This window comes from Nyctereutes procyonoides, unplaced genomic scaffold, assembly GCF_905146905.1.
Source record: "Nyctereutes procyonoides isolate TBG_1078 unplaced genomic scaffold, NYPRO_anot_genome, whole genome shotgun sequence".
NCBI classification, from domain to species: Eukaryota; Metazoa; Chordata; class Mammalia; order Carnivora; family Canidae; genus Nyctereutes; species Nyctereutes procyonoides.
Window position 1 is genome coordinate 26,698,268 of NW_026575159.1, and position 27,558 is coordinate 26,725,825.

The 27,558-nt window shown below is 40.4% G+C and overlaps 1 protein-coding gene across 5 annotated transcripts in view; it reads left to right on the forward strand.

Moving 5' to 3' along the window:
- Positions 1–27,558, forward strand: part of KHDRBS3 (KH RNA binding domain containing, signal transduction associated 3) — a 181,688-nt gene that overhangs the window by 35,962 nt on the left and 118,168 nt on the right. For all 5 annotated transcript variants that reach the window (XM_055314239.1, XM_055314237.1, XM_055314242.1 and 2 more), the window contains exon 2: positions 26,284–26,402. In XM_055314239.1, coding sequence (XP_055170214.1) covers positions 26,284–26,402 — 119 coding nt within the window. The remainder of the gene's footprint in view (positions 1–26,283; positions 26,403–27,558) is intronic.

Sequence of the window (27,558 nt, forward strand, 5' to 3'; positions counted from 1 at the left end):
AATAATCAGTCTTGCACCATCAATTGTGATGTTATCTGTAGATTCTTAATAGATGTTATTTACCAGATTGAGGCAGTTTTCTTCTCATTTTACGTAGAATATTTATCATAATGGAGGTTTAATATTTTAAAATGCTTCTTCTAGGGGCACCTAGGTGGCTTGATTGGTTAAATTCCAGCTCTTGATCTCAGCTTGGCTCTTGATCTCAGGGTTGTGAGTTCAAGCCCCAGGTTGGGTTCCATGTTAGGTGTGCAGCCTACTTAAAAAAATAAAAAATAAAAATAAAATAAAAAAATATTTCTTCTAAATCTATTCAGATATTCATATGACTTTTTCTTTTTCCAGTTCGTTGATATAGTGAATAACACTAAATTATTTTACAGTGTTAAGGCTTTATCTTCTTGAAATGATCCACATTTGGTGATCCTGTATTCTAGTATTTAGCTATTGCTAAATTCAACTTGTCAATATTTTGTTAAGGACTTTTTCATTCTTCATTAGAGAGATTGATACGTAGTTTTCTTCTAAAATCTTTGTCTGATATTTGTTTTAGGCTAATGAAATGAGTTTGGAAGTGTCCACTCTTCCTCTATACTTTGAAAGAGTATGTGTACATTTGGTATTATTTTTGCCTTATGTGTTTAGTAGAATTTACCAGTGAAACTATTTGGTCCTAGAATTTTATCTGTGAGACATTTTTAAGCTATGAATTCAGTTTCTTTAATAGGTAGAAATTTATTCATGTTATCTTTTTCTTCTTGAGTGATCTTTGGTATTTATGTCTTAAGGAAATTGTCCATTTCACTGAAATTATAAAATTTATTAATGTAAAACTATTTACAATATTTTCTTATCCTTTTAATGAATATATCATCTTTAGTGATGTCATTCTTATTCCTGATATTGGTACTTATGTCTTCACTTTTTTTTCTTGATCAGTCTGGCTAAAGGCTTACTATTTTTATTATGATAAATAATTATAACATCAATATTGAGCTTCTTAAATAATTAGCTTTTGGTTTCATTGATTTAGTTTTGTAATTTCATTGATATTTGCTCTTTATCATTTCCTTCCTTTGCTTGCCTAGGCTTAGTTTGCTCTTCATTTTCTGGTTTCTTCAAATGGAAGCTTAAGTCATTGAATTGAGACTTTTTTCTTTCAAATACAAGCTTGAGTAGCCTCGTTTCAGTGCACGATCTTCGTCAATCTTGTTTCCTGCCCTTCCTCTGGTAGCAGATGCATATTTGCCTGCTGTCAATGCAGTACCTGTGTTGGGGCAGGTTTTGTTTATTTGCATATTTTGTTTTGTTTGTTTTAAAACAGATTTTTAATATCTTCTGCAGTGGGTTCTGCTCACCCCCACCCTCTCTAGTGAGCTATGATCTTGCTTCTAACCCTTCAACTGCATTGGGAGGGTTATTTACCCTGCCTTAGTGGTAGATGACTTTGCCCTTTGTGAGAGAAGGGTCTGGAATACAGCAGGGTTTTTATATTTTCTGCCTCCCACTGGCATGTAGTCACTGCTTGTCCCACCCAGAAACCATCCTTGAAGTCTCCTGCTCTGCCCTGGTCTCGAGCACCCACTGGAGGCCTGTGGGGATAGTTGGTGAGTGGGTGTGTTTTCCCATGCATTTTAAACTATCGTGCTAGCTCATAGTCAGCCTCTATAATTTGTTGAAATTTCAAGTGTTATCTTCATACTTTTATTTATGGCCGCCACTTACATGCTTTGCCAAGGATAAAGCATTTCTTGGGTCCCATCTCTCCTTGGAGGAGCTTGCCACCGTTTAGGATTCAGTTCACCTAATTTTGTACCTTAGCTTTCTGATTGGCTCAAAAATTATTTTGTGATATTCGGACTTTTGTCCACGTTAAGTAGGAAGCTATGTTATCCTAATGCTGTCTACAGCTTGGGTGTCAGCTGTGCCTCAGCCTGCTAGGCTTTGAAACGTAAGCAGGGAATTACCTTCAGCACCCCAGGAAATACCGGAGCTCCAACTGGAGGAAGTACAGCATGAGTTTAGTCTTGGTTAGTGTGTTTTATCAGTCAGAAAGGTGACCGCGCCTCCTTACTGAATTTATGCCAACAGACAGCAGTTACACCACCATAGTATTTGTGGGTCCTTTGTGATTTCATATATCCCTTATCAGGTTGTATCATGATTTTGTCTTTATCAGTCTGTTCTGACCAAGGCAGAGTGCCTTCAGGTTAGAGGCTTTTCCCAGTGGATGCACAGTCCATGGCACCCGGGCGAGATGAAGACGTGCATAAGCGGATGAATGAGGGTTGGGACAAGAGCAGTGTGTAGACAGCCTATTTTTGCCTCAGAAAGGTGATTAGAGAATTTCAGAATTGAATCACTGCAGTATATAGATGATGCATTTAAGCCTAGATGCCTGGTATTTTAAATATTTTACGAAGCATAGTTTAAGCAAGTAAATATTCCTTTTGAAATGTAAATAGGAGCTGCAGAGACATTCCTTTCCAGGGAACGCAGGGTAGACCCTGCAGATGAGCTGGGGCCAGGCTGGGGATGGAGCTGAGGGCACGTTCGTTAACTGTAGACACCCACAGACATGAGCCTGGAAGCTGAAATGGGAGGAAGAGAACTGGTGCGAACAGAAAGGCCATGGTAACAGAGAGAAAGCTTATCTAGAAGACAGATCAGAAAACCCTTCACAAGTCATTTTTTCTTTTAAACAAGTACCAGGGTTTTTTGTGGGTTTGTTGTTGTTCTTGTTTTAAATCTGCCAAATTGGACATGGAGGAGGCTGGTTAATACTTAGGCAGGTGGCTCCCTTAGCTTGGAAGCTGCACAGCCTGGCATATTCATGCTATTGCCCCCCAGCCTTATGGGAGGCCCGAGGTGGTGCACTGGTAGTGCACATGGTTCTGGGGGGCGACCGGATTCAGCGGGGTGGCTCTCGCTCAGGAGCTCCCCTGGGGTGGCAATGAGATGGCGGCCAGGGTGGCAGGAGCAGAGGGCCTGAGCGGGCCGGCGGGGGCCTCTGGGTGCTGGTGGCCGAGCTTGGCGTGGGGTGGGGGTGACCCCCAGCCTACCCACAGCCTGGTCCCAGTGGCTTAGCCCCCCGTAGCGGGGCCCCAGAGGGAGTGTCCCTGACGGGCGCCTCCTGCTCAGGCCCCTGTGACCCAGCCCTGGAAGTCCCAGAGGGCCACCTCTGCCACCTGCTTTTGGTTAAGTCCCTAAGATGAGCACGGGTGGAAGGGGGATTTAGCCTAAGCCCAGGAAATGCCACCGTCATTTATGAGGTGTATGAGCCAGAAGTGCTCCGTGAGTCCTAAAGGGAGCTTTCTCAGGGTATTTCTGAAAAGGGTGGGTGGGTGGGGCTCTCAGGATCCCAGGGGGCCTACACCCCCCCCCCCAGCACTTCTTTCCTCTTTATGCTTCATCTGAATGGCTGTTTTGTAGGCTTCCAACATGTGTACATGTTTCCTTTCTGCATGAAGTCAGCCCTGTTACCCCTAATGTCAGCATCTCTGTGGCCTGCTAAAGCCCGCAGCATCCCTGTAAGTGCCTCTCTTGGGCTGGGGTGCAGAGGGGAAGGTGGGTGATTTGTGAGGGTATCAGGCCACGTCTGTACCAGTGAAGAAATTGATGATAGGCTTTCATGTAAATGTATCTAAAGGCAGCATTTATTCATGTCTCCTCTGTGTCAAGTACTGTGGGTAGTAGGTTTTTTTTTTTTTTAAGATTTTTACTTATTTATTCATTCATGAGAGACACAGGGGGGAGAGAGAGAGAGAGAGGAGAGAGAGAGGCAGAGACACAGGCAGAGGGAGAAGCAGGCTCCATGCAGGGAGCCTGACATGGGGCTCAATGTGGGGTTCAGTGTGGGGTTCAATGTGGGACTTGATGTGGGACTCCATCCCAGGTCTCCAGAATCAGGCCCTGGGCTGAAGGCGGCGCTAAACCGCTGAGCACCCCCCCCCCACCCCCCCCCCGGGCTGCCCTAGTAGGTTTTCTTTATGCACTAAACTTAGGTTTTTCAGCAACCCATGAAAAGTACAAGTGAAGATCATTGTAACCGAGTAGATAACTAACTTATCTGAGGTCATAAAGCTAGAGATTAGCCATTTTTGGGGTGCTATTCCATCTGACTTCTCAAAAATATATTATTCTGTGAATAATCGGGTCACTATCAGATGATTTATATGTGATGGTAAAATAGGAAGCAGCCCTGTCCTTTGGCACTAAATCACTGTGGCACCCAACACCCTTTTCTTTGTGCTGCCCTGTGGTTTGTGGTCCAATTCTTAGGCTAATGTGCTCATTTAAGGATATTGCATGGCTCTATATGAATGGAATGAGGGGGCTTCAAGATGTTCACAAACCCAAAGATGAAAAAAACCTAGTTATGGTCTATCCATATTGCATCACTTGGAGGGATTAAAGCCTTAGTACATAAAATATACTTTCTCTGGGGATTTTGGAGTTGATGCGTGTCCTGAGTGGACCACTGCCTTGCTGGGTGTCCCTCAACCTAGCCGACCATCTTCCTTCAGGCAGCCAGCTTGTAACAGAGCAGAGCACATAATTCTCATGTTGAAAATCTTTCAACAAGTCTTCACTTCCACGTGCCTCCTCTGACCCTGAAGTAGACTGGATTGAGCTCTTCTGCTAACGTCTTTCTTAGCCTGTGCACGCACCTGTCAGGATGCCCAGCACCCTTTGCTGTCATTATCCCCCTAATGTCTACCTTCGTTGCTCTTTCAGTTTTTTGATCACTGGAACTCTGTCTGTCTTGTTTCTGGAAGAGCTCTGCAGCCAGCGTGACCTCAGGCATGTGAAAGGCATTCAGTAAATAGATGAGTGAAATGATTTTGAACTAATGAGTGAAGATTGGTTTTCTTCTTCTTTTTTGAATATAATAAGTACACATATGTTCACCACTGATTCATTTAGTCATCTGAAATATATTGAGCACTTACTCTGTGATATAAAGGCTGCAGAAGAAAGAAAAGTGTTCATCTCCTGTGAGCTCACCTTCTGGAGTGGGGAGGGGACATGTACTGGTACCCGTGGTGGCTGCTGTCAGCGAAGCGCACTCTTACCTCCCTGTCCTCCTCTGTCCTGATCAAGACTGGGTATCATCCTTTGAAAGAATCCTCATTATTGTAAATTTGGGTTAGATCTAGGTCAGACTGGGTCAGTTCGTTGTTACTCCTTTTAGAATCGACTGACTTTTCCTATTTCTCTCACCATACAGCCACAGGTCAGTTTTGGTGCCTTAGATTCTAGTGGCACAGGTGAGAGATGTGCAGGAGAACAAAGAGCATTGCAGATTTCATTTGGGAAAAGTAGGTATTTTCAGTGTGGGTTTTTTCTTTTTCTTTTTTTTTTTTTTTGTGGGGGAGTGGCTATCACTTAAAAGTGTAAAAATATAACAGTAGGTAATAGTGTCTACTGGCTGTCAGGCATCATTTGTATTTATTTTCTTTTAGTTGCTTCTACCAGTACTGAATAGTAGGCATCATTGTCTACATTTTGCCAATAAAGAAATAGCATATCAGATTAATCATTTTGACCAATGTCACACAGCTAAGTGTTGGGGATGTTGCTTAAATCTACTTCCACCTATTTTTCACTCAGCCTTTCTACGAATTTCCCTTCATGCTATTAAACCTCCTAATGCACTTGGGTGTATATGTGTGTGTCCCATTATACAAAATGGAAATTGCCACTCTTATCTGTAACTTTGTCTTTCTTTATAATTTCCTCTTTTTGAAGATATAAAATCTTAGATACGGTACATAGCCGGCAGGTCATGTTTTTGTTATGGCACAGTATCTATGCATCTTAGCTTTTTCTTTCATTGCACTTTTAAACACTATTAATTTTTACTCTAGAAACACATCAGAGTGTCTTAAGCTCATTTATCTTACTTTTTCTTCCTGAGTTTTTAGCCTTGCCTGATGGAGGAGATTTACTTGGATTTTTATTTGATCAAAGACACTTTTTTGTATTAGGTGGCAATAAAAATGTTTTTAATCAGCCTCCTTTTATCTGACATTCTTCCTTCCTAGAGTCCTTATCCTACTTACACTTCCACAAAGTTAACATGAAATAGAAAATATTTGTTACATTTAACGTAAAGTTTATCTTCGTTAGTCTTATGATGGAGTTAAAACTGTTATATATTGGCTACAATTACCTTCAGGATTTTTTTCACAGAAAATCAGATTTTTGTTGTATTTAATGATACTGCATCCCTTAATTGAAGAGAGTTTATCACTGATCTCAGAAAATCACTGCAGCTGCTGAGGTAGGTCAGACTTAGCCCTAAAAACACGAATAAAAGGATTTCAAGAAGAGATAAAAGTTCAGTCGAAAGTGGTACAGATCCTAGTGAGAGAAATGCAGTTCATTGTGAGGTACGATAAGCCAGGATCCTATAGAAGTTTGGTTTTAATCTGCTTTTTTTTTTCAATTGATTAGATAAAAAGAAGTGATATTATTGGAGACTTTTCTACGTGGAGGACACTGTACTTCACGTGGTGTCACTCACAGTCCTCTTATTTCCAAAGAATGGAAACTGACCCTGACTAACCAACAGAACTTGAACGTCAGAGCTCATAGGGCCAATGGAGGATGATAAGAGTAGGTTTCAGAATGGACAAGAACAGGGCCCCTCAGAAGAGGAATTGTCTGGAAAGGAAGCAAATGTCACCCTGCCCCTATCTCAAGGGCTGTTAGTCCCAACCATAGGTAGTGGTTGGCAGCAGTGGGGTGGGAAGAGGTTAGAGAGTTCAGAAAATATTTCCCGGAAGAAATGGAAACGAAATCTCAGAAAACTTGTAGTTTGCTAAGGGTCAGTTAACTTGGTGGCAAAAATCAACAGCGAACTCCTATCTTAGAGTCATTGAGGACAATGTATTCATTTATTTGTCTAGTACTTGATACATCCAAGGCACTGTCCTGAGTGGTGGAAGTTAGCCATGATTAAGACAGAGCTAAACAATTGTGATAAATTCTGCAAAGTAGCATGGCATGAGTGCTTTGGGAAGATGAGTAAAATGATTTAAAAAGGAATTAGTAGAAGCTTATGTTAAGTATATTGAACTTGGATTAAATATTCTCATTGAAGGGACACCTGGGTGGCTCAGTGGTTGAGAGCCTGCCTTTGGTTTAGGGCGTGATCCCGGGGTCCTGGGGTCTAGGGAGCCTGCTTCTCCCTCTTGCCCGTGTCTCTGCCTCTCTCTCTCTCTCTCTCTGTCTCTCATGAATAAATAAATAATTATCTTAAAAAAATTCTTATTGAAGAATGTAATGCTATTGCTATAGCTGAAAACATGGATCATTAATCTGATGTAGATTCAGTACCTGTTACCTCCACTTACTGCCTTGATAGGCAAGAAAAGACCCTCCTGTGTTTGTTACCTCCCTCAAAGATTAATTAAGACAAGTTATTTAAAAGTGCCTAAAATATCCTTGTCTGATATTCAGGAGCCTCTCAATAAAGCTGACCTTCATCTCTTTCTCTGCTTGCACCATATGCAGTGTAGTGTATGGCCGAACAAACATTTATTTATGTCTATAAAATAGACATAAACAGCATTGGCTGATTTTTGGAGCCCTTCCCCCTTTATTTTGCATTATTTTCCTTCGTAGAATTTCGGGCCTTTGAACATATCTGATTGATGACTCATGAGCATTTAAAAGGTGTGATGCCTGGCATTTAAGAGTTTTAAAAGTCCACATGAAATATCAGTCATGACGTGGTTCTTGTCTCGGGCAAAAACTGTCCCCTGTTAACATATTATTTCTGTGAGTGGTAAAAGCCATATTGAGAAGAACCACATGTAGTTGAGCAAGAAACTGAAACAATATCAGAAAATGTTTAAAAGATCTGAATGCATTTGGGGGAGGTAGAATGAATTCAAGAGATTTGAGCTACAAGTAGATTAGAGGACCAGAAGTTTGAAGTCGTACATTTCTCCCCATCCTTCAGTAAGATTTATACCTGTTTACTAGATGTCTGAAAGTGTAGTTTATCATTTCATCCTGTCTTGTAGAAAATTGTAGGGATTTCTTTTTTGTTTGTTTCTTCTTTTGTAGGTACTGTATGACAGAATTTTCCTTGGTGTTTTTAGTCTCAGAGTAAAATGACTTTATAGTCACAAGAAGACATTTTGGGGTGCTGCTGTTTGGGGACACTCACTTTCTGCAGTCTTCAACCTCTGGCCTTAGGTTTAACATAGATATGTGAGATTTTCATTAAAGTGCATACCAGCACACCTTGTACTTTTTGCCTGAATTGTTGACATTTTTAATTTGCTCCCCTCTTCTGATGTGGGTAGTTACCAGATAGAGGCCTACAGAGGTCTCAGAACCCATTCTTTCTTTATCACACCCTTTCATTCTTGTACAGCCTTTTTGAGGCATTTTTGTTTATTAAAGTAGTTTGGCCTTAACGCAGAATCATCAGAACAGCCATCGGGCACTGCTGCAGGATGCAGTTTCTCTCCTGAACCACAGAAGGTCTCACTGCTCCCACCCGGGCGTGAGTGCCCCAGGCTTCCTAAGAGCTGCTGCTTAGTGTAGCGCTGCACGCCCTTGCTGACCTGCCTGCACTCTGCCTGCCTTTTCGTTTTCAGCTCTGTCACCAGACACCCCCCTCCCTTCTTTGCACCTTATGCTTTTGTGACTCTGTTGCCTCATAGTCTTTGCAGACATTACCATAGATAGACCCACAAAGTTTTGCTCATGCGGCTCCCCATGCATGTGTAGGATACCCCTGCACACACCCAGGGCCACTCCTTTAGGCTCTGCTAACATACTGCTTATGCTGAAGTTCCTCTTGATCTTGGACCTAGAAATGTTTATCACCTCCTTTAAATTTTGTAATATTTCATTTGTACTTTTCGTGAAGTGCTTACAGTTTATACTTTGCACTGTGAGTATCCACACGTGTGTACTTTTTGAGAATAGGGTCAACATCATGACGCTGTACAGTAACATAGACACTATTTATTGAGCTGCTTGTCCCCAGAGTCCTTTCTATCTAGGTATTAGCTGGGAGCCTTTGTAGTGTGTTGTAAGGGCTCAGTAAATTGTTATTAAATTAAAAAAAAGGGGATCCCTGGGTGGCTCAGTGGTTTAGCGCCTGCCTTTGGCCCAGGGCGCGATCCTGGAGTCCCGGGATCGATTCCCACGTCGGGCTCCCGGTGCATGGAGCCTGCTTCTCCCTCCTCCTGTGTCTCTGCCTCTCTCTCTCTCTCTCTAGGTCTATCATAAATAAATAAATAAATCTTAAATAATAAATAAATAAATAAATTAAATAAATTAAATAAATAAATAAATAAATAAATAAATAAATAAATAAATAAAGATTTGAACATCATGCCATCCCTTTCTGCGGATCACATGCCTTTTCACTTACTTTTTTAGTTTTTAGCTGTATTCTAGATCCGTGCTATGGGAACTTCTAGCCACTTGAAGCTGTTAAAGTTTTAATCAATTAAAATGAAATAAGATGAAAAATTCAGTCAGACTAGGCACATTTCAAGTGCTCAGTAGCCACATGTGGCCTGTGACCACTGTGTTGGACCCTGTGGATGTACATTTTCATCGTCACAGGAAGTTCTCTTGGGCAGTACTGGTCTGTGTGGTTCTGCCTGCCTTCTAGATAGTCCCTGTGTACATGTGGTATGAGTGTGTGACATGCTTCTAGGCGAGGAATGACGTAGTAGGCAGTCAGTGTTGTGTGGAGATACACCTGTCTATACTGTTACGGAACACTTCCCTTGTTTGATCACCCCAGAGGCACAGTTTTCTGTAGATACTGTGCCAATCCTCTGTTCTCTTCGCTGTTCTTGGGAACCGTTCCTCTGCCCGGCATACCACCTCCACTGCTCTTTGGAGGGAAGCAGACGTGTTTTTCCTCCGTCCGAGCTTAGAGAGCTGGCCACACCATAATAGGACAGAGAAGGCTAACCCGGCAGCCTCGTGTACATGCAGTTGGAAAGGCCGCCCTTGGGACCTGTGGTCTGCAGCTGCCTTCTGCCCTGCGAGGTAGCCTCCTGGACAGGGCTTGCCATGGTCCTTGCCTCCATTCCCATGATGCTTGAGCAGCTCTTGCAGGTTGTCTGAGTGTCATCTTCTACGTGGCCTCATTTAATGTCCACCTCTGCCAAGTGAGATAATAGGTGGCCCCTGTACTACAGGTAGAGTTTCAGGGAGGGTAAGACACTCACCCAAGTAGACCGTTTGTCCCAGGTGAGTCCAGGCAGCAGCGTTTAGGCATCTCCAGCTTCACGTTGAAACTGCCCCTGCTTTACCCTGTCCAGGTCCTTCCCAATGGTGGCATCTGTACCAGCTGCTTGGTTTGCTGACTGCAGAATAATCAGGAGGAGTCAGGACTTATTATGACTCTAATCTCTCTGGAAATCTTTATCTCTAGTTCTAATTATATTAATACTTAAACTTGTCATTGAAGTTTTATTAGCCTTCTCTTCATATATACCTCTGCTCACATTAACATGCAGAAATATAGAATGTGTGGGAGGCTAGAATTGGCTATGTGCAGTGTTGAGGCATGGCACGTGATGTCTTTGATTAGTCCTCATGACCTCAGGAGTAGGTGTCAATATTCCTAATTGATAATTAAGGGGACCGAGAGCCCTCTGACTTTTTTTTCTTTTTCTTTTCTTTTTTTTTTCCAATGTCATACTGTATGTAAGTGCTGGTCTGCGATTTGAACCCATGTTTTTATTAGTTTTTTATCACTTCAGGTCTCACTATATTAAGCTCTTCTTTCTGTATCATCATTAATTTATACTCTCTTATTGCAGGTGTCAAAAAACTAGACAGTTGTGCTTGTCTGGAGGCTGTAGGTTAATATGCTGTTCTGGGAGTGCCATCAGCAAAAACAGGTGACAAATAACTCGATTAAGCATTCACTTAGGGCTATTTTTGAATTTTCCTCTAAGCAACTTAATTTTACATTCATTTTATGCTCATACTTTGGCTCCATTTGTTCGCAAACTTGAGATCATGGAATTTAAAGAACTTGGCTGGTTGTAGCATTTGTATGTAATACCTGTGATACAGTTTCTTTGTCAGAGGCATAATTAACAATATGATTTGTACATCTACTGCCTTCTGGTATTCACAACACAGTTTGTAAACTTAATTAGTTCTTGGAATAGCAAATGTTTTGAAGATGATAAACACTTTCCCTCTGAATAATGTGTTGAATGGTTATATATTCATAGAAATTTACTCTATGTTACTCAAATTAGAATGCTGATAGGTATGCTTCTCAAGGTAAACATCACCTGCAGTTGCATATTCCCAGATTATATTGTGTTTTTGTGCTTTTCACAGGGGAAATCAGAAATTTAGCTCAGATAATTCAGCCTCCAGGATATTCATTATGGTTCCATTGTACAGAGAACATCTATGCTAATGTCATTACATAGATGCCATTTTTCCCAACTTTGATGTGATCATTACGGTATAGATGGGGTGGGGGGTGGGTGAGAACGAATAAGCTGTGCTTGTGCTTTGCTTGCCGCTGCTCTGTGCTGTCAACGACCTCTTTGAGGCCAAGGAAGTAAGATTGCGCTCTCTGCAGGTAAAAGAGATGCTATGTAAGTACGCTGTATGCCCAGGAAAGCTGTCTGGCCTTTGCTTTAGGGCCTTATTACCATTAATAAATCACTGGTCTAAAATTTAATTGAGTTTTCAAGCACTGTGGAAATAGAAGAATCAAATTAGAAGAGGCTCAGTGCCATTAGATTAGTGACTCCCAATCCCAGGTGTTGGGGACAGGTCTGAAAAGCCTAGGTTTCTCCCCATTCTTATACATGAAGAAATGAGGGTTCAGTGAGGCTAAGGGACTTACCAGAAATGCTCTGGTGGTCCAGTGCAGGCCGCCCCTCCAGCACCTGTGCTCCCTGCCATTCTCTGCCTGGCTTGTGCTCCACTGGGACCCTTGAGGACCTAGCATGAGACTTGGCACAGAGCATTTAAGATTCCCAGCCTGCTAATTCTTGGGTACTTTCCACTGCACTTCCAAGAATTTGCCAGAAGGGGCTATCAGTCAGGTAAACAGAAATCACATCAGCTATTTTCATAGAGAGGATTTGCTGTAAAGAATTGGTTAGGCAGGTGCCTGGTGGCTGGCAAAGCAAGTGTGGATACAGAAGTGACACAGACTAATACAGGTACTACCACGGACCCTCACCCTTAGGGCACAGGGAACAGAGGAAGAACCTGGGAGGAAGCACTCCATGGAGCAGGAGTTGGGGGGATGGGGGGAGGCCCAGTCAGTGTGGTTACTCAGGGAGCTTGAAAAGGGAGCTCCAGAGCCAGGACCTGGACATCTGAGCAGAGGGTCCTGGCTTGCTGAGGAAGTGTGGTGAGTGTGGCTCTGGGAAGGTGAGGGAGTCACTGTCACTGCTGGAATTTGGAAATGACATGGGGCATGCTGCTGGGAACTGGAGGCAAAATGGGAAGATTGATGCCCCAACAGGCTCTCCTCCTCTGGAACATCCCCTTGCAGACCAAGAGACCACAGCTTACGAAGCAGTTTGTTTATATAAATGAGAATATAGGCGCCTTTCATTTGGTTCATTCACACCTGTGGACATTCTTAAAAGTTCATCAAGTCTTACATGAAGAATACCATCGTTCTCTATCATTCACTCAAATATATTTTGAATGCATGTTGAATTTATGATGTGGAACTAGGTACTGGGGCTATGATGATGATTAATGTGGTTTTGCGTGTGTAAGGACTAGTCAGGCAGACAGATAATAAGATTTTAAGTTCACCTACAGAGTCCTGACCAGCACAGACTGGGCCCACCCAGTTAAATCTTAAGATCACTAGTTTCACCTTGGATGCTGTTATTAGCATCTTCATCTCTCTACTGTGCCACTGCCCTTCTGACTGACCAAATCTAATCCCTCTTATATGATATATAGAAATATTTATACATATGTTTTTATTTTTCATGAATCATTTATCCTTTAGGATAAGCATTTTAAGTTACTTTGGCTGGTTTTCCTAGAAAGCGCTTTTCTACTTTTCCCATTATTTCTTGCTTTACACAGTATTCTTAGACTTTCTTCCCCTAATCATTCCTCCTCCCTCTCCCATGAATTACTGTTATTTCAGATCCACTGTGTGTCTGTTGATGTACTGTGGCCCACGGTTGCTATACAAATTGGTTAAATTCTTGAAAGTGGGGCAGGGGAACACTTCTCTGGATTGCTGGCCATGCTGTTCTCCTTAGTGTTCTCATTTTAGTTTGTTAACTCATTTGTAGACTAGAACAACAAATTTTCCCACCTCCAGTGTTGAAGACAAGAGAATAGAAGCCTGTCAGACATCAGCGTAAGATACTAATTGCTAGCTTTAGTCAAAGTAAAGCCCTGTATGCCATCCTTTGATTCTGTCTCATTTGCCCAGACAGGCCATGTGGGTCAGTCCTGTAAAGTAACAAGTGATCTGTATATTCAGCCTTAAAATAAATCAGTCAGTTGTCAGGAGATTTGACAAGTAGAACTCACTAGCCTGCATAATTGTTTAACTAAATTCTTTATGGTGAAGGATAGAATGAAAACGAATGAAGTTGACTGGCCTTAGCATCTTTGGGTTTTTTTTTTGTAAGATCCCTAGATGATTTTAATGTACATCTTGGTTTAGAATGTGAAGTTCTATACCCAGCTTGACAAATACCTTTAAGAAAATCCCCAGTGGGAATGTCTACTGTGAAGAGACAGCATCTGACTTACAAGGAGGAGCCGTGCACAAAATGTAGCTGGAGAATGACCTCGTGTGGGTAACTCTTTCCAGCTTTACGTTGGTGTGGAAAGCTTGTTCTCATTTTCAGTGAACTGTATGTATCTGTGTTGGCATGTTCCTGTCCTCAGAGGCTGGGACTCTAAAGTGTTTCCAAATTGATTTTTTTTTTTTTATCAGTGTCTTAACTTCTATGATGATTGAATCTGGGTGACAAAATTTTTGTCTCTGCCATTATTGTATTTTGTTTTAAAAAAGCGTTTTATGCCTGTTTGCCACTTTCCAGGTAGCTTAGAAAAACATGGAGTTATGAGGAAAGTATAGTATTTTTAGGCATCTTGTATGTTTTGTATTCATATTAAGCTGTGTTTGTGTGTGTGTTTTTTTTAAGCTGTCTTCATTTTACTAGCATATCTCATGGTTTTGTTGACACATCTTTTGTATAGTATCGGAGTAGATGTATTCTTTGGGATCTAGTTGCAGTCCTTGGTTGTGCTATTTATTTTTAGTGTTATTTTTATAAAAGTGACCCTGTATCAGCTTATGAAAAATATGATTTAACATCTTAAAGATCTTTCCCCCCCAATTACTCTTTTTGCTGTATAAATAGGGACTGATTATGATTATGAAACTGGCCTAAAAATGTCTGTCTAGCCATCACATGATTATATCCTGCTTTGATTTTATTTTGAATAGTCCATCATAGCCGTGGAGTTTGTATTTTGTATATCTAACCAATAGAAAATATTCATTGGTAATCTTATTAGATATGAAAGTAATAGAGAGTAAAATGCTTGCATTATATGGTTGTTATAGGATATCATTAGTACAGTCATATTTCTATCTCCAAGTGTGGTAATGCCAGCAGGATAAATGAGAAAGACACTGAATCTTCACACAAAGGAAATGGGTTTTATAATGAGTACAGTCGGAACAGAACTAATCTCTTTCTTGGATCATTACTTCACCTAATCATAAAACCTTTTTTAATTCAAATCCTTGCAGGGTTCTAATTGGTGACCTCTGGAGCCTGATAATTGTTTAAGATAGCTGGTCTTTTGCAGTATACTTAATGATGTTTGCAATTAAAAGTGAGAAATGTGGTGTAACCCTCAGGCAGGTATAACTAAAAAAGTAGATTTTCCTTTTTTCAGTCTTTAGTAGTTATTCCCATCCCTCCTTTCAGTAGTTATCAACTTAAATCGTTATTGACTTGAATTAACCTTTTGCAATGTTGTCTGCATTTAATCTGTGGGTTTACTGAATCTTCATTGGACAAATGCAAATGGATTCTATCAAGAATAATACTGAAGCATTTGGAACTGCCTTGGATTGGCCTGTTTGGGAAGGCAAGAACTCCTAGCCAAATTTCATCACCTTCTTGGTCCATCTTCCTGTTACAGGTCTTGTTTGCGTGATTTAAGTAGAAGCTGAACCATTCTTTGCAGTCAATGCCAGTAAATACTTCTGAACTTTCTTTACTACCAGATGAAAATGGGTCAATAGAAGAGAAATTTGCCAACATTCACCATTAGAACTGGTAGAACCATGGGTGAACCTGCGTACCCCGGCCATTTGTTGTCTTCATCAGTCTACATAACAGCATGCTGGAAATGAGTTTGCCCTGTTGTACATTTATTATGTTTTTAACTCCCTCTGTTGCTTCTGTTATATTTCTCAGTAAATAGTGTGCATTCCAAAAATGCAGTCGATGGACCATTCCTGTAAAAATCTATTGATTTATTGGAGGTGGAATTTAATCTGTTGTGCTTACCTGTTGGCTCGAAGGTTCAGTTTTGAATTCAAAATTGTATGGTAATTTGGAGATGAAGCAAAGCCTTTGAGAGTCCCTAATCCTGCAGTCCAGCATCAGCTCTGCCACTGAGCAGGTTTAAGAGAAAAGAGGATGCCCCATCATCTGAGAAGTCGTGAGGACTAAATGTAGGTAGAGCCCCAGTAGAGTGTCTCGTGTATAGGAACTGTTCAACTTGTTAGGTACCTTCTGCAAGTTTTAGGGAGCTTCTCAGCTCTGATTCATATGCTTTGGTCTTTATTGTTTTAAAATTTGGGGCAGGGAGCGGAAACCTTTTGCAATTAGAAGTTTATTTTGAAAATTGATAGAATTTTGTATCCAAATCCAGTAACCTACTTATTTCTGAAGGTCTTTGAGTCTTTCTCCTTGAGGCATTGAGTGATCATGCTAGGTATCTTTGTATTGCTCTTTTTTTTCTGCCATGATGCCCTTTGTTTGGTGAACGACTGCATATATTTCAAGGGAAATTAAGGTGCCAGTACATTGGAAGCATTTTTTTTTTCCGTAAAAAGAATTTGACAAAATGTTTATAATAATTCTGAGTAGTGCTCAGAATTTTTTAGTTATCTGGATTTGATCCTTTAGAATCATATAGCTTTTCTTTAGAATTATATAGCTTTAAAGAAAAAAGTATTATTTAGCTTTCACAAATTCTTTTTGAAATCCATTCTATAATGAGATACTTGTAAGTAAATCATTGCAAATTAAGTACTATATGAAGTAATACTGGCCTATATTCTATGCATTATAATTTTTAAAGCAATGTGATAAACATTGGTTCTTTTGATACTCTCAATAGCTTGGTGACTTTCTGCAAAAATGAAATAATCCAAAACTTTTTTTCTCACCAAAATAAGATCCCTATACTACAGTAGTACCAAGAAACCAGAGGGAGTGTTACTTTAGGAAGAGATGAACCATGGTTGGAGTGCTGAATCGAGGCTGACTGTGGGACCTCAGCTGAGTTCCTGGATGCCTCCAAGCAACTGTTCCCTTTCTGTACAATGAAGATTATAGCTACTTTGCTACAATATTATAAAGATTAAATACCTAGAAGATAGTAAATAAATTCTGGCAACCTATATTATTGCTATATTTTTGTTAATTATCTATGACGGATAGAATTAATTCTTCTCTTCCTCTTTATCAATCTTTCTTCCTTCCTGGAGAAGTTCGACTTTCTTTCTTTGTGTGTATGTTTTTGTCTTACGTGTTGTATGTATATTTAAGGATATTTGTGCCTAAATGTTTGCTGTCTTTATAAAAAATAGTTTACTTCCAAGCATCCTTAATATTTAGAGTATCGACTGTGTCCCGCTTCCTGGATGGTATATGTGTGTGTATTTATGGTGAGTCTATTCATCCTTATTAGACAGTGATATGCATCTCTACTCTACTGTGCCATTTATTTCTCTTTATGGAAGATTATTTGCAAGATCATGAGCTGTATGAATCAATCTAGTCTGGGCAGGTTTTAGTGTATTCAACTCTGGTTTGAATCTAATAGGTATTCAGTTAGGTTTGGATTGCTTAAATAAAGTAATTCCTTAGTGAAAACATTTGTCATGTTGGAGGTTAAAACATTTCTTTTCAGACCAGCAGCCACAGTAACATTTTAGTAATCTGTCAAATAGAATTTATAGTGGCTTTGAACACTATTTATATATCTTTTAAGATCAATTTAAATCTTCCAACTGGGCTGTTGTATTATTTTGAAATAGATTTCTGAATATTGAGCATGTGATTATTCTCCTCCTTATCTGGGCTTCTTGTTACTGTAAATCCCGGCTGAGCCCTGTCCTCTCTGATCAGTTATAGAGGGTTAAGGTGCTTGGAAAGGGGGTCTACTGACTAGATTTCTGTCCCCACTCAGACTTAATTGTGCAGGCTTAATTGGTGGTACTTACCTACATTTTTATGACCCTTTTAAGTGAATTTTTACTAAGTGGCATGCATGCATGCATGTATTTATTTATTAATTAATTTATTTATTTATTTATTTATTTATTTATTTATTTATTTAGAGAGAAAGAGTGAGTAGGGAAGGACCAGAGGGAGAGAGAGAGAGAGAGAATCTCAAGCAGACTCCACACACAGTGCAGAGCCCAAGGCAGTCCCAATCCTGAGATCATGACCCTGAGCCAAAATCCCTGAGATCATGACCCTGAGCCAAAATCAAGAGTTGGATGCGTAACCAACTGAGCCACCCAGGTGCCCCCTAAGTAGCTTTTAAACAACTAGTAAGATGGGCTTTGACATTAGATATACCTTGATGTCAATCCTGACTCGAGTCCTTGTTACCTAACTTATCAAACTTGTTAAACATTTGAATCCTCTGGTCTTATTCTGTGAAATGGACATGATAGATCATAGATTTGGTAGGATAAAGAGAGACTGTAAGTCCAACACAGAGCCCTGTACCTGGTGAATCACTAGGTAATGACAGTAATTACCGAGTCAGTACTGGTATAAGTGACCTCTGAAACAATTGTCATTACTTTGCAGTATTTTGCTGTGTGATCCATGTGGTAAGCTCACAGATGGAAAGTTCTGTGTGTAAAGGAGGCATCAGAAATTCTTTGAAGACTCCTTTGGTTTACCAGAGATGAAGGCCTAGGGAGCTGCTTTTTGCCTTCCCAGGTCCTCTGTCTACCCATTCTGCTCTGCTCTGCGCCCAGGAGGCTGATGTAGATGCATGAGGCTGTCTTAGCAGACACTCCTGTCTCTGCCTTGTAGCTGCATCTGAACTGCGCAGTGGGAGGCCCCAGCAGAGGGAGAAGTGAGATCTGAGGGCTTGTTCTCTCTGGCTTCTTCCCTGTTAGGTTACAGGGAATGTAACCTAATATAATGAGTTGTCTGCTTCCTTCCATGGGAGTCTAGGACCCTGTCAGGCCACCCTCACTATGCGCAGCCTCTTTCTTTGCCTTGTCTTGTTCCCTTGGGCTCATGTCTTGGGGCAGTAACACCTCCCTTCCTCGCTAACCTGAGAGTGCTCCATCATTCTTTGTTGCTATGAACCTAGCTTCTCTGCACCTTTGATATGCAGGTCCTTAATTACTTCCTCTTCAGATTACGGAGTTTGAATGCCATTGTCTCCTTCTGGAGTCCTGTTTGTTGGATCATTCACCCAGGGGAAGAACAGAGGCTGTAGGCATAAGCAGAGTTGCAGAGTTTCAGGGTTTCTCACTAACAGTTTTTGACCTAAGAGATAAATTCCATGTGGGCTCAGCATAGGAACGTGTTGGTTCATTAATGCATTCTTTCATTGACCTGTTTTGTAAAGAATGCATTTTTCTCCTTTATGGAAACTACAAGCCTGATTGGGTTGTTAGCTAGACAAAATGTTTTAACGACCTGTGGATGGAACTTGTTGGCAAAGTGTGCTGTAATCAGAGTCCTTAGTTTGAGTCTCTGTAATATGGCTTGCAATCTCTGTGACTTTTAGAAACACATTTTCCAACTTCTATCATGTGTGCAACGTGAATAATACTCACTGATCCTGGAATATTGTCAGGATCGTGTGAGATAAAGCAGCAAAAAGACTGAATAAAAGGTAAGGCTATAAGCATGTGTGTTTGTAATGAGTTTTCACCATTCAGCCTCTCACAGCATGTCCCTGGGAGCCCTCACCACATGCTGGGCACCATGAAAGGGGTAGCTGACAGTCTGTGGGAGAAATCAGACAGTAGGAGGTTAGCCCTATGGTAAGCATAGGTGCTGTGTTCTTTTGGTTAACTCATCTGGGAATTTAAGGACAGCCCTTCCGGGAGTAGAATTTAGTTGGAGACACCAAAGAGAAGACACCTCAAGGGCAAAAGCCCACAGAATATTCCAGTCTTAGAGAACAAGTTCAAAAGCCTACATACGGCATGGTGGACGTTGTGCTTTAGAACCTGTGGACAAAGGTGGGTGTTGTGGGCTAGAGAATAGGATGGTGACAGGAGCACAGGCGTGTCCTGTGTGTTCTCTCTGATTGGATACTCAGTAGGCTTGATGCTTGCTCTAAATATGAAGGCTTTGCCTCTGACAGCTTCCTCATTTGTCTTCTGTCCACATCAACTATAAACAAGCTGTCTGGTGCCGTCCCACAGTTGTTGTTTATCCTGACAGACTGTTTTATTATCTAGCTGTGTTTTAACCTGCCCCAGCCCCCAACCCCCCACATCCCATCCGTTACTTACACCTTAGCTGCCAGATTGCCTTTCCTTAAGGATGTCTCCCATCACAACACACCCCAGCTAACCACCTTTAGTAGCTCCCTGTTGTTACTCAACTGTTAGGATCTCAGTTTTGATCTTAAGAACCTGGCTTGCCTCTTTATGTTTTTGTCATCACTTCTTCTCTGTGGTGGCCCAAGAGAACTACCCCTCCTTTCACCCTGAACCTGTTCCATCTTTCTGCAGGAGCCCAAGACACAGTCAGGAAATTGAGTTCATGCCTAAGCTTGTTCCCTAACGGGCTCTGTGATGGCAGGATCTTGTCGTCATTACTTGTCTCATCTATTCCATTTTGTACTGTTTGAAGAGAAAAGGGAAAAATAGATTATGCTATCTTAGTAAAACTCCATCTATCAACTGCACAGTCTGACTAATCGAATGAGCGAATGTGAACTGGTGTTACACGAGGCTACTTACCTTCAGTGAAGAATTCATCATTTCCCTGCCTGACAAACTCCATTCCTTACCCTGTAACACATACTTGCTAGCTTTTCAAATAATTGTCCAAATTCCAGAGCTGTTAGTCCCTTTCCTGCAGCACTGTGTGCGTTATAATATTTGTCTGTTTCCGTGCACACATTCCCTATATTCTGTTCCCAGCACCTTATATAGTTTCTCAACATATCAAAACCCAGTCAGCACTTTTGGGTTGGTGCCAATCCTCACTGCTCATCCAAGTGAACCTCACTGTGTTTAAAATATTACCAGATTCTCAAATTAAAATGTTTTACATGTCATTTTCAGAAACCTATCTGTTGCTTCAAGTAAGATAAGCAGCCTAGGTAAATTTCCCGTTGCAGTTTCAGTAAAATAATACATGAATGAAGAACTTAAAATGAATGATCAAGAGACATTAAAGCTCTGGATTACTAGCCAAGATGCAAAATATAAGCATGGCCATTTCTGTATAAATTTTTATTCTATTCTGTCTCCGTATTTTCAAAAATTGTATAAAGCGCTTAAAATTTAATTTTATGTAATTTAAATGGGTAAGATATTCATGCTTCAAAAATTTAAAACAACATAAAAGATACAGTCCTGCTTATTGTCTACTGATTCCCTCATGTCCGCTAGTTACCACTGTTACTAGTTTTTTATATATAAGTAGAGAGAAATTTTCTGTGCATATACAAGTGAATATGAACATATATTGTTCACTGTTTGACACTGTGTGTGTGTGTCTGTGCGTGTGTGTAAACAGTGATTCTGGTGGAGATCGTTTTCTATCAGAAGATAAGGAGTTCTTGATCTTATAAAGTAGCTGTGTGCTGTTTCATAGTGCAGGTGTGCCCTAGCTTCTGTAAACAGGTTCCTGTTAATAAACATTTAGATGATTTTCAGCGTTTTGCTATTAAATGGATAACAGTGCTATAAATGGATAACTTTGTACGTAATATTTTATACTTAAGTCTGTGTGTAGGGTAAATTTATAGAAACGAAGTTGCTCAGCAAAAGGAAAATATCAGTTTCGATGTACTTGATTCTATGAGAGAATATAAGCATTTTTAAAAAGATTATTTAGTTGAGAGAGAGAGCAAGTGAGCAGGGGGATGGCAGAGGGAGAGGGAGAGAAATCATCAAGCTGACTCCACCCGAGCACAGAACCTGATGTGAGGCTTGATTCCACAGCCCTGAGATCATGACCTGAGCCAAAATCTAGAGTCCGCTTAACCGAACAAGCCCCCAGGCACACTGATCTTACGCATCTTTAATAAAAATTTACAGTACTCAAATTATTTAATATGTTAAATAAATACTGAAAATTTAACTCGGTGTAAATCCAAAGGTGATTTGGCTGGTTTTTAGAGGATTAGTGGATTTTACTATGTTTGATGGGCTGAAATACAAAGGTAAGTGGCCATTGCTTAGGAAGCTCTGTACATGCCCAAATCAAAAACAAAAAAGAAATGGACAAATAAAAAAGACATTGTAATTGACACTAGTTTCTGGGCTGACAGAAATTTGATGTCCATGGTTTGCAAATATAACTTTCTAATCCCCTGCATTATATAAACCCTAATCACACATTTGCTTATTATTTCTGAGCTGGGAGATGGCATTGGTACATTGAACTGTGTGGTAACAAAATGTAATCTGGGGATTAGTCAAAGTCAAATCCCTCATGCATTCGACCTCAGAAACCTGATTGGATTTTCTCTGTGGTTGGCCTTCACTGGCTGCAGTTAACTAAGAGGTTACATCCACCTTGGTGGTGTCAAGCATCTTCCCTTCCCTAGAGAAGATCAGAGAGGTGGTCACGTGGGTTTTGGAAGTGAAATGCCCAGTTAGGGACAGGCATAAATACCAGAAAGCTGTTTCATGAATTCGTACATCTCTTGTGCAGTCCCCCTGCTTTTTTGCATTGTATTTTGTGGGACTTCATGAAAACATCAAACTTCTTATGATCCTCAATCAAGTGGAAAGTACAAAATTGTTGATTGAATGAATAGTCTCTAAAAAACATCCACAAAAGTTTTGACCAGTTTTGGATTTTGTAGCTGGAGGGCCTGGGAAAAGTCTAGTAGCCATGATTTAAGCTGGATGTGTTTGACCTCAGGCATGGAATCGGGGCTCCTCCTATTGCTGTGTAGTGTGTATTCAGTACATGCAAACCAACACACTTGTAGCATGGCATCAGGCTTTCACAATTTTCAAATAGATCTTAAACAGTGATATATTATATCTGAACATAATTCAAAGCTTACTTAAGGCAACAAGATATTTTAGCAACATAAGATTTTCACAGTTGACTGTCTAGAGATGAAATGAGGTATCATATATTTTTTATTTTTATATTCCTTTTCCAAATCATAGGTATAATCTCAAACTTTAATGTAATATATTGTAACATACATAATTTTTTTCTAATTTTTTGATCTTTATGATTTTATATGTTACTTAAAATGCTTAATGTCACTGATTCAAGGAATAACATTTGAATGCTGATTATGGAGTTATATATTGTGCATATGTGATGAGTGCTCAAAAATCATAAAAATGCAGTGTTATTTGAAAATAGGTAATTACACTTATTTTAACAAATACTTCTGTGCATTAAAAGTTCTTTTTTTTTTCATTCTACAAAGTTTTAGTATATCTAATTTTGTTGAATTTTCTATGCTAAAGGCATTTCCAATTAGAGCATAAATGCATAGATAAAAATGTGGAATTAATTTTCTTCTAATTAAAGCTGAAGTCATGAATTGTCATACTTGATGGAGCAGATGAGATGTGACTTATTGTTCTTTACTAAGGAAAACAAAACTAGTTTAGCTCATCTACACCATTAGTTCCAGTTTTTAAATCCTGTGTGTGTGTGTGTGTGTGTGTGTGCGTGCGCATGCGAACATGCACTTGTGTATTCATGTATACTTCTGAAAGAGTATATAATATTGTAATAATCATTGCCTCTGGAGAGAATGGGGGTAGGAGAAACCTTTTAAAAAATTTTATATCCTGTTATACTGCTTTAAATTTTTACCATGTATATATTTCACTTTTATAGGAAAAAAATCAAAATTAAAAGGACTCTTAAAAGGTTTTTCAACAACAATAACGAAAATTATCTAAGTAAAATTTTGCATTTCACATCCTTCAATTTTAATGTACATTTTAGTGTCCCATACAGATCCTATTTAGAATCTGTTTTCTGGATCCGAAACTAGGATAAAACAAGAAAGCAGATGGAATTATCAATTAGTTTATTTGGAAGTTTAGTATTATCCTCTGGGCCTCTCCTGCTTGCCTTCATCTTCCTCCTCATCACTTGTAATCCCTTTTGTGTAGTGTCTCCTGATACCAACCAGTTCTCCAGCACCAACTGGGTGTCCAGAAGTTTGAGCTAGTTCAGTTCTGACAGCGACTCCTGCAGGTAGGGTAGACCCCACAGAGAGAGGGCTGTGCCCCACAAGACTGCCCTCACTTCAGGCATCAGCTGCAGATGGGGTGTCCGGGCTGCTCACACTGCTGTCTGATGAGCTGCGAGTTTCGGGGTTCCACAACTCATTCCTCAGTTTTGATAATTTGCTAGAGTGACTCACCAGACTCAGGAAAGCACTCTGCTTACCATGGTTAGTTATAAAGGATGTAAGTCAGGAACAGTCAAACAGAAGAGGGATGCAAAGGCAAGGTGTTGGAAGGATGTGGCACTTCCATGCCCTCTCTAGGCACACTACCCTCCCAGCACTTGGATGTGTTCACCAGCCCAGAAGCTCTCCAGACTCTTGTTGAGGGGGTTTTGTGGGGTCTTCATTATGTGGGCACAATTGATTAAATCATTGGTGGTTGATGATTGAACTCAGTTTCGAGCTCCTCTTCTCTCCCCACAGGTGGGAGTGCTGAATGTGCCAGCTTGGCACTTGCTTGATTTTTCACATGGTTGGTTTTTCTGGCAACCAGCTCCCTCTTCCTCTAAGAGTCATCTCATTAGCATGAAGGCCAGTATGGTTGAAAGGGGCTTGTTAGGAATGATAAAGTGCACTCCTATCTCTCAGGAAACTTGTAGGGTAGGGTTTTAGGAAGTTCATGCCAGGAGTCTGGAACAAAGACCAAATATATATTTTTCATTACACCCCACATAGATACTGACTTTTTTTTTTTTTTAACCATGCATTGTTAAAGAAAAAAGTTATTCTGACACTTGTTAAAATGGTAAGGAAGACTTTATTCAGGACTATCATGATAGGTGTCAAGGCTGTCACCGTGGAGGAGAGAGATCAGGTTCAACTTGAATACATGCAAGACAGTTGAGGTTTTAGTGCTCAAGAGTGGAATGAAGGGGTAGGTGGATGGAGGAGGGAAGGCATCAATGCCACCAGGCTCTTTAGTGGTAACTGAAGCCTCCACGTTAAGTCACCTTATCCTAAGGTGCCATGAAAATCTTATTTCCTGTTTTACATGGCATAAAAAAAATGGTGGGAGAGACTTGCAGTGGCACACTGTCTTTACAGTCAGACAAGCCTGGAGGTAAATCCTACTTCTGTTATTTATTAGCAAAGTAACCTATTTGGACTTCTTGTTTGCCGTCTCTTGTGAGGATTGAATTATGTCGTGACTGTGGCATATATTAAATTCTTAGGTATTCCTAGCCCAACAAGCAAAACAAATGAATATGTGTGCCCCTTTATACAAGTGACACCACCTTTGGGTTGTCTCCATGCTGGGGCTCCCTTCCTTGAACCTGGGTATCCCGTGGTCCATCCGTGGAAGGAGCAGTGCACGTACACATTCGTTCAGCACCCATCCGAGCACCTGTTTGTGTACCTCTTACACAGCCAAATGCTACAGGCAACTGTGTGAGGAAACAGCATCTGAAATTTTCTGAGAGTGGGAAGGTGCACCCAGTGTGTGCTTCGTGGTACCTGTTTGTTGAAGGAAGAAACAGCTTTTTACCTAAGAGAAATTTACATTCTGGTGGGAGAGTATCTTGATCCACTTGGGCTGCTGTAGCAGAATACCATAGACTGGGATCCTTATGAACAACAGAAATTTATTTCTACACTTCTGGAGCCTAGAAATTCAAGATTAACGTGCCTGTACGAGGCATGTGGTGTCACACGAGGGCCCGTGTGGTTCATGGTTCTGGTTCATAGATGGCAGTCTTCTTGCTGTGTCCTCATATGGCAGAAGGGATGAAAGGGCTCCGTGGGGTCTTTTCTATAAGGCACTAATCCTTTTCATGAGGGCTGCACCGTCCTGACCTAATCACCTCCTTAGAGCCCCCACCTCCTAAGACCATCACATTGGGAATTAGGATTAGAGTTGTACAGAAAGTATTTTCAGAGTGAATATCAAGGTGAAAGTGATTGATTCCTTCCTTCCTGCCCCACTGGCGAGAGGGATAGTCACACATAAAAAATAGTATTTGATGTGGCTGATTCTTGAAGGAGATGTATAAAATTGAAATAATAACATTACAGGCAGAGAAGAGAACATTTGTGAAGACGTGGGTGTGTAGTTGATCCGTGTCACCTGTGGGGAGGGTAGATTTGGTTGGGGAGGTCAACTGACAGAACATTGTCTAGGGCGTTTAATGCCATCTCAAAGAATCAATTCCTGCAGATGTAAGCCTCAGAGAGCCCAGCAGAGCTGATGGATAGGGATGTCAGGACTTTGTTACACTGAACAGAGAATACTTTCAGGCTTTTCTTAGCGGTTTGAGCAGCCTTTTCCTGGGATTCCAGAAGGCCCCAAGAAACTTATTTTTGTTTGTGTCTGTTTTTTAGCTGGCTCACTGTTCCCTCCACTAGCATGGGCTGTTGAGACTTGACTTTGCAGAGCCATAGCACCTGCCTTTTTTCCTACTGTACTGGCAAAGAATGATTGATAAAATGGGAAATACGTCTTTACTCAAAAAACTCATGATGATCTCATAGCCCCCATTTCTGTATTTGATTTCGTGCCTCAGTAGGCCAAGCAAGAACTCCCAGCCTCTGGGGTTCTAAGACATGCACTTCATGGTTATCTTTTTTCCTCCACAGAAATAGAAAAGTTTCAAAAAGGAGAAGGCAAGGATGAAGAAAAGTACATCGATGTGGTGATTAATAAGAACATGAAGCTGGGACAGAAAGTGTTAATCCCTGTAAAGCAGTTCCCTAAGGTAAGACAGTGAGGTCTGCAGGCTTGGCAAACCCCATCACAAGGGAGCAGAGGTGGAATTTATATTCTGTTTGATATTGTCTCGAGGTGTTTTCCCATAGCATAGCCCTCCCACACCTCACACCAACACAGATATACTTTCACAGTTAATTAAAACTTAAAAACTTACTTCGTGATCCTCTCTTTTCTGATTGACTTTAGTGTTAGTTAGGAAGTCCTAAAGAATTATACTTCTGAGTCATCCTAGTGATGGGGCTTTGGACAACCTATGTGACTTCTTTCTACTCTAATTTCTTCATCAGATGAGGTTGGATTGTTAAGAATTAAATAAGGTTATCCATATTAAATGCTTAGCATAGGGCATAGACACATAAATATTCAAAATATTACCTGTTCCAGAAAAATATTCTATTTTTCATTTATTCAAGTGTGATATCATTGAGCAGGATGACAATAGGTGCTTTAAGGTTTCTATCTAGTTCTAAAATCTTGGTCATTTTAGATTTGGCATGATGATACATTGATACTCTTTTTATCCTGTTTTTCTTTCTTCTGAGTGCTTATGTACATGATTTATGCATACTGCTGTATATACATCGGCAGTTTGTTTCTTTTTAATGCTGACTAGTAGTCCATTGCTTGAGTATACCACAATTTATTTATTTATTTCTAGGGCAGTTTTCAGTTTGGAGTTACTATACATTAAATCGCTGTGAACATTTTCATACAAGTTTTCACACATTTTCATACATTTTTTGGAGGTATGTTTTTCTTTTCAATGAGTACTTAAGATTTAACTTGCTGTGTATTTAATTTTACAAGAAATTGCCATACTTTCTCCCAAAGTGATTGTACCTTGTTGCATTTCCAGGAACAGTGCAAGCCAGTTGTAGTGGCTCTCTATCTTCATCAGTGTCTGATGTTCTCAATCTGTTGAGTTTTAACCATTGTGATCATATATTGGTATTTTCCTGTGGTGTTCGTTAGCATTTCTCTGATGAGGAATGATGTGTTCATTTCATGTACTGACTGGCCACTCCTGTATCTTCTGTTTTGAAGTGTCTTTTTAGGTCCTTTGCCTATTTGTAAATGGGCTGTATGGCTTCTCATCATAGATGTAGGAGCTGTTTTAAATATCTCAGCTATAAGTCTTTTGT